The sequence below is a fragment of the Balaenoptera physalus genome (assembly GCF_965194825.1).
Source record: "Balaenoptera physalus genome assembly, chromosome: 14".
Lineage (NCBI taxonomy): Eukaryota > Metazoa > Chordata > Mammalia > Artiodactyla > Balaenopteridae > Balaenoptera > Balaenoptera physalus.
Genome location: NC_138893.1, coordinates 55,074,186 through 55,081,822, shown reverse-complemented (window position 1 = coordinate 55,081,822; position 7,637 = coordinate 55,074,186). Strand labels below are relative to the sequence as shown.

Genomic DNA, 7,637 nt, shown 5'->3' with positions numbered 1-7,637 from the left:
TACGTCAGTCACACCCACGAACTTCAGACCATCACCGTGTTTTTAGTCCCTAAGCTCCTGGGGCTTCATATCATGTTTTCCTTTCCTCTCTCTCAGCCTGAGTCCCTCCCGTGGGGATCCGCCTGTGCTGCTTCCACTGACACTGTTGAGGCAGACGGCCTCTGTCCCCAACCAACTTCCAGAGAAGAGACTGCGTAACAGCAGAGTGTGAGGGCCACAAGGGAGGGAAAAGGAAGAGGGTAACAACAAGTGATGGAGAAAGCTTAAATCATGCACACAGGCTTCTGATAAGAACTTTATTTCTCAAAAAGGGGGCAAGAATCCAAAGTATTAAAATAATCCTCTAATTTTTGTTTTGGAGGGAGAGGATAGGATGACAAAATAATTCATATAAAAATTTCAAGCACAATGGCTGTAGGTCCTTCATCCTGAAACTTGTACCTCCTGTCTGCAGCTCCAGGTTCCAACCATGTCACAGGTAGTGCCGAGCTCCTGGATCCAGAGGCTTACAGCATCTGGAATGCTTATTTATGTTTACTCCACAAATAAATACAAAAGGTCAGTCTTCCTAGTGGAAATGATTCAGTCCATTTTTGTGACTGTTTCTAACGAGAATGCTAAAAAGAGCTGCCTCTCTCTAAATTCCAAATCTTTCCTTTTTGAAGACGACTAAGAGTGTGAAAGAAATGAAATGTGGAGACTTATCAGGTACGACTGGCTCTCATAACAACCACATGCCAAGGGAGACTCTACCTCATTGAGGTGATAAAAGGTAAAAAGCGACCATGATTTTTCCATTGCCTTTTACATGGGGAAACCGCACCTTTCTGTTTCTATCATTGAAGGGAACTGCACTATATGAGGCAAAGTCCCCCTCTAGCAATTAAGCAAAATCCCTAACCAGAGCGATTATTTGCTAACTTAGAAGGAAAGAAAGAAAAGGGTGAGCTGGAATGCGAGTCCTTCGCCCAGGCTGATGTTGCCACATGGCCCATCAATGCTGAGGGGCACTTTCCAACAGGCAGGCCCTTCCAGGAGGTGGGAGACAAGACCTGGTTCACCCCCCGAGAGGCTTAAGATGAGTTTAACTGTGAAGACCGCTCAGAACATGCCCGGCTCTCCTCTGAATGCTTTCAGTTGGTGTTTCTCTGAGGAATAGGGAGGCTCTCGTGAAGGTACTTTAAACTCCCATGCTCGGAGAAGTCCGAGACCACGTGGTCCTGGCCTCGCAGCAGCCACTTGGTAGTAAGCAGCCCCTCCAGTCCCACTGGTCCCCGGGCGTGGATTCGAGATGTACTGATCCCCACTTCAGCTCCTGTGGAAAAGCACGGATGAGGATGTGGCTTTCCCAGCCTCTGCTTCCGGACCGCCCGCCAGGCCCACATCTCTTCCTTCTCCTCACTTGGCGCCCCCTCTCAGCCCTCTCCTGACCCATCCTCCCTGGGCTAGCCTGACGTCCACTGTCCCCATAAACATGTTCTCTGCTTGCTGTGAGTCACGGTCAGACCCCTTCTTTAATAAAAGAAGAAGGGGCCTGACTGTGGGCCTCTCTTTTGTATTTTACCCCCAATCCATTTTGACAATACCACAAGTGCTGTCTCCGATATCTGTCTTGTGCCTGGATTGCGTACCATCATCTGACGTTTGGGTATTGTTTCAGGTGTATGACAGTGTATAGAGGTTTCATCTCCCCGAGTATCCTTTAAACCCTAGATGGTAAGGAACATGTTCTAGGTATTCCCTAGAACGCCTAGCTCCTAGGTGCTCATGAGATGGCTGCTGACTACACCAAAGAGTACTTTTCCTTTTCCTCCCTCCTGCTCCCGCCTCAGACGCGGGGCACCGGGGCTCTTCCCGGGTCTGGCTTGGTGTTCTGCACCGTGTGCAGTTGAGGCAGGGCTCCTTTGCTCATCACAACCTCACTGAGCAGGCACTGGGCTGGGACCCGGGGATGAAGTGGTGAACAACTGATGCAATTCATGGAGCTTGTATTCTTGTGGGCAAGGCAGCCAAAGAACAGTTCAACAAATAATTCCATGTGGTGATGGGGTGCAGTGAAGGGTGCTGGCACAGAGACTGTGTGGCAGGGCGGCAGCACCCTGGATACGGTGGTCAGTGGGAGCCTCCCCGAGGAGGTGCCTTTGGCTGAAACCTGAATGAGAAGGAGCCGGCCAGGGGACAGCAGTGGAGAGCCGCTGCAGGCAGAGAGGACCAAGCAAGGACCCGAATGCAGAGGTGCCTGGGGCAGTGGTTGGCAAGGAGATGGTGACCACTGGCTTCAAATTCTGGGTTAATAGCGTAGAGACCACATGACTTTGGCCAGGTTACCTACCATCTCTTGCTTCAGTTTTTTCTTTTGGAAAAGGAAGAAAATAATAGAATCCATTATGTAGAACTAAGTGAGATAATGCATGTGATGCACTTAGCACGGTGCCGGAAATATAGTAAATGCTCAATAAATATTATCTGTTACTGTTATTCATGCATTTCACAGGAATTTAACCCAACCAGAGTCTGAGCTTTTGCTCTGAGCGGCTGATGGAAAGACAATGGAGTGGTCTTTGCTCCTCCCCCATCTTGGACTTTCACTTGAAAGCTGGGCACCTCAGCCCTTACAAGTGTGCTGTTTCTTCTTCAACAAAATTCAATACCCATTTATGATAAAAACCTTCCAGAAAGTAGGCATAGAGGGAACTTTCCTCAACATAATAAAGGCCATATATGACAAACCCACAGCCAACATTGTCCTCAATGGTGAAAAACTGAAACCATTTCCACTAAGATCAGGAACAAGACAAGGTTGTCTACTCTCACCACTATTATTCAACATAGTTTTGGAAGTTTTAGCCACAGCAATCAGAGAAGAAAAACAAATAAAAGGAATCCAAATCGGAAAAGAAGAAGTAAAGCTGTCACTGTTTGCAGACGACGTGATACTATATATAGAGAATCTTAAAAATGCCACCAGAAAACTACTAGAGCTAATCAATGAATTTGGTAAAGTTGCAGGATACAAAATTAATGCAAAGAAATCTCTTGCATACCTATACACTAATGATGAAAAATCTGAAAGAGAAATTAAGGAAACAGTCCCATTTACCAATGCAACAAAAAGCATAAAATACCTAGGAATAAACCTACCTAGGGAGACAAAAGACCTGTATGCAGAAAACTATAAGACACTGATGAAAGTAATTAAAGATGATACCAACAGATGGAAAGATATACCATGTTCTTGGATTGGAAGAATCAATATTGTGAAAATGACTATACTACCCAAAGCAATCTACAGATTCAATGCAATCCCTATCAAAGTACCAATGGCATTTTTTACAGAACTAGAACAAATCATCCTAAAATTTGTATGGAGACACAAAAGACCCCAAATTGCCAAAGTAGTCTTGAGGGAAAAAAATGGAGCTGGAGGAATCAGACTCCCTGACTTCAGACTATACTACAAAGCTACAGTAATCAAGACAATATGGTACTGGCACAAAAACAGAAACCTAGATCAATGGAACAAGATAGAAAGCCCAGAGGTAAACCCACGCACCTATGGTCAACTAATCTATGACAAAGGAGGCAAAGATATACAATGGAGAAAAGACAGTCTCTTCAATAAGTGGTGCTGGGAAAACTGGACAGCTACATGTAAAAGAATGAAATTAGAACAATCCCTAACACTATACACAAAAATAAACTCAAAATGGATTCGAGACCTAAATATAAGACCGGACACTATAAAACTCTTAGAGGAAAACATAGGAAGAATACTCTTTGACATAAATCACAGCAAGATCTTTTTTGATCCACCCCCTAGAGAAATGGAAATAAAAACAAAAATAAACAAATGGGACCTAATGAAACGTCAAAGCTTTTGCACAGCAAAGGAAACCATAAACAAGACGAAAAGACAACCCTCAGAATGGGAGAAAATATTTGCAAATGAATCAATGGACAAAGGATTAACCTCCAAAATATATAAACAGCTCATTCAGATCAATATTAAGGAAACAAACAACCCAATCCAAAAATGGGCAGAAGACCTAAATAGACATTTCTCCAAAGAAGACATACAGATGGCCAAGAAGCACATGAAAAGATGCTCAACATCACTAATTATTAGAGAAATGCAAATCAAAACTACAATGAGTTATCACCTCACACCAGTGACAATGGGCATCATCAGAAAATCTACGAACAACGAATGTTGGAGAGAGTGTGGAGAAAAGGGAACCCTCTTGCACTGTTGGTGGGAATGTAAATTGATACAGCCACTATGGAGAACAATATGGAGGTTCCTTAAAAAACTAAAAATAGAATTACCATATGACCCAGCAATCCAACTACTGGGCATATACCCAGAGAAAACCGTAATTCAAAAAGACACATGCACCCCAATGTTCATTGAAGCACTATTTACAATAGCCAGGTCATGGAAGCAACCTAAATGCCCATCGACAGACGAATGGATAAAGAAGTTGTGGTACATATATACAATGGAATATTATTCAGCCATAAAAAGGAACGAAATTGAGTCATTTGTTGAGACGTGGATGGATCTAGAGACTGTCATACAGAGTGAAGTAAGTCAGAAAGAGAAAAACAAATATCGTATATTAACGCATGTATGTGGAACCTAGAAAAATGGTACAGATGAACCGGTTTGCATGGCAGAAATAGAGACACAGATGTAGAGAACAAACATATGGACACCAAAGGGGGAAAACTGTGGTGGGGTGGGGATGGTGGTGTGCTGAATTGGGCGATTGGGATTGACATGTATACACTGATGTGTATAAAACTGATGACTGATTAAAAAAAAAAAAAAAGAACATGGAATACAAAGATCAGTGCAAGTGATGTGATAACTAAATCAAACCCCAACACAACAGAAACAGGGAATTAAAAATAAAGAGTCCAATGACTAAGAATAACTGAGCAAAATTCCCTTTAGTAACCTTTAACAATTCAGTGAGAACTATTTCTCTAGGCAGTTCTCTATTCAAACGTTCAGAGGGATTAAAATGTTTTCAGTAGTTGAAATAATTCTCAGATGTGCCATAAATGCCTTATTGGAGCTTTGTAAAATGATACCCCTGAAAACCAGCGACTGTCTGAGAACTCCTTATACTACTGGGGGATGGAGAATTTATTACTAATGATGGAAGCAGGGAGGGTGTCTTTCTGAAGCTTTTTATTTCAAAGGCTGCTTTAGAAGTCAACCTTGCACCTCTGGGCTTACCTGTTTGTTTCTGATTCTCATACTTCAGCCCAGCATAGGTACTAACACCTTCTTTTGTCCTGTCCTCAGGGTGGATTCCTAGCTCTGAGGCAACCTAGCTGTGTCCCTCTGAAGGAGTAAGTCTGCAGTGGCAGTGCTCTCACGGGACCCTGGCATGCACAGCTGTCATAACCCACGCATGCAGACACACTGTGGTCTGCTGTACGTGGCACAGTCCAGGCTCTGGACTCACGGAAGTCTGGGTCTGAACACCAGCTGCATGACTTTGGGCAAGTTACTTCATTTCTTTGAATCTCAGTATCCTCATCTATGAAAAAGGAAATACAAGTACCTACCTTCTTAGCATGTGAAACGCCTAGAACACAGGACTTCTACCAGTTCATGGTAGCTGTTATCATTCTCTCTCATAAACCAACCTTCCCTCGGCATGTCTCCATCATCTTGATCATGCACGTGACTGTAAAGGCCAGGTGTCTCCTCCACCCTCACCACGCTCCTTGGGGCCACACAGTGATTCACAAGGGACTCCTTTCTCCCCGACCAGACTCTTTCTTACCCAGTCCGAAGCGGTAGCCATCAGAGAAGCGAGTGCTGGCGTTCCAGAACACACAGGCACTATCCACGTGCTGGAGGAAGAACTCTGCTGTCTTCTCTGCAGCATAAAGGGAAGAAACTGAGTTAGGATGGCCCAGGGAGAACATCCCTGCTTCCAGCCACTCAACAGGGCCTGACTGGGGCAGGGCCCAGGCCCCTGAGGTGCTTCCCCACATATTAAACATGCAGACTTGTGAAAAATCTAAAACAGAAAGAAAGCAAACCAGCTTCATCAGTCCTGTTGTTGAAGGAGTAGGTACCTGGGAAAGACTCGGTTGGAATCCAGATCTCCCTGCAGACGTACCCTCAGTGCTGCAATGGCCTGTTTATACTATCTGTTTATAGGCTCTGAGTCAAATGCCAAAGTCTCAACTCAAACTCCACACCCACCAGCTGGGTGACTGTGGACAGGCTTCTGAACCTCTCTGTGCCTGAGTACCATGGGGACTGACAATATTATCCAGCTCCCAGGCTTGCAGAGAGGATAAAATGAACCGACAGCCATGGAGCACTCATCCCAGAGCCTAGCAGATGGCAAGTGCTCAAGTATTAACTGTTTTCACTGGCGGTGCTGTGATTCCCCAGTAAACTGACTGGAAGTTCCCTGAGGGGGCCATGCTGGCATCCTTTACCATCGGGCCTCCATGCCTGACACCCAGGCTCACCTGTGGAGGGAGTGAGTGACTGTGGAGAGTTGGTTTTGCCCTAAACTAGTTGGTTCTGTGCTTAACCTCCTGAGCCTTGATTTCCTCAGCTGTAAAATGGGTTTATTCCAGCAACCTGGAAAGACTGCTGCATGGATTAAATGGTAACGCCTCTGACACAGAGTGAGCCACGTTTAAAGTGGAGCGAATCATCTCTTCCCTGCCTCTTCCCTCGGGGCCACTGTGACAACACAGCGAGATAACAGATGTAAAAGCACTCAGCAAACCAGCAAGTGCCGCCCACACCAGGCACTGTTATCAGTTCACTGAGATTACGTTCTCCTGCAGGCTAAGAGGGGCTGGGAGGAGCAGGGTCAGCTTGGAGATCAAGGCAGAAAACGCAGACCCCGTGTGCTGCAGCCCCTGCACACTTACCATTCTCTGTGACGATGACGTCCGTGTGGGAGCTGCCGTACTTGTGGATGTGGTCGATGGCCTCCTGCACGCTGTCCACCACTTCAATGCACAGTTCCAGGTCCCCGTACTCAGTTCGGAGGGACTTCACTTCGGAGGGGCTGAAGGTCAGATAGGAGGCGAACTTGGGGCCTGCGTGAATCTTCACCTGGGACACAGGAAGTCGGGGCAACATCATAAACACAGCAGAGAGAGGCAACGCACACTCCTCCCTCTGGGATCCAACAGCAAGATGAGCCCGAAGACGATGAGTCCGGGGCTCCTGTGGCCTGGAAACTAAACTAGTCCCTGCTTCCCTTTAGAGGCAGCCTTTCACCCTCCAGGATGCTCTGCTTTGGGAAATGCTGACGGCCACCTGTCAGCAATGGGCCCCCAGTAAAACTGGAGCAGGGACTTAAGCAGGAAGCCTCTGAATGTGAAGAATGTGCAAGGCATTTAATGGGCTATTGACATAAGCCCTTGACTGCTGGCATTTTACTAAAACGAACACGTGACTAGAAAAATCCCATTCCCAGCCTGTGGGACTTAGGCATTGGACTCAGATGGAAAGAGGGAGATGCCACAAACACACTTCTACTCCCTCTGCCCTGGAGAAGTCCTAGGCGTGCTTTAGAGGAAAACAGTACTTGGTTGGAAACCACTTCAAACTGTGGTTAGTTGTTAGATTTCTGACTTTGTCA

General features: G+C 45.8%; 1 protein-coding gene across 3 annotated transcripts in view; it reads right to left on the bottom strand.

Annotated features, from left to right (window-relative positions):
• Positions 1 to 282: 282 nt before the first annotated feature.
• Positions 283 to 7,637, bottom strand: part of ALDH18A1 (aldehyde dehydrogenase 18 family member A1) — a 45,693-nt gene continuing 38,338 nt past the window's right edge. For all 3 annotated transcript variants that reach the window (XM_082423679.1, XM_082423681.1, XM_082423680.1), the window contains 3 exons: positions 6,919 to 7,105; positions 5,802 to 5,897; positions 283 to 1,315 (listed from right to left, as the gene is read on the bottom strand). In XM_082423679.1, the coding sequence (XP_082279805.1) occupies positions 1,134 to 1,315; positions 5,802 to 5,897; positions 6,919 to 7,105 (465 nt within the window). In that variant the 3' untranslated portion in view covers positions 283 to 1,133. The remainder of the gene's footprint in view (positions 1,316 to 5,801; positions 5,898 to 6,918; positions 7,106 to 7,637) is intronic.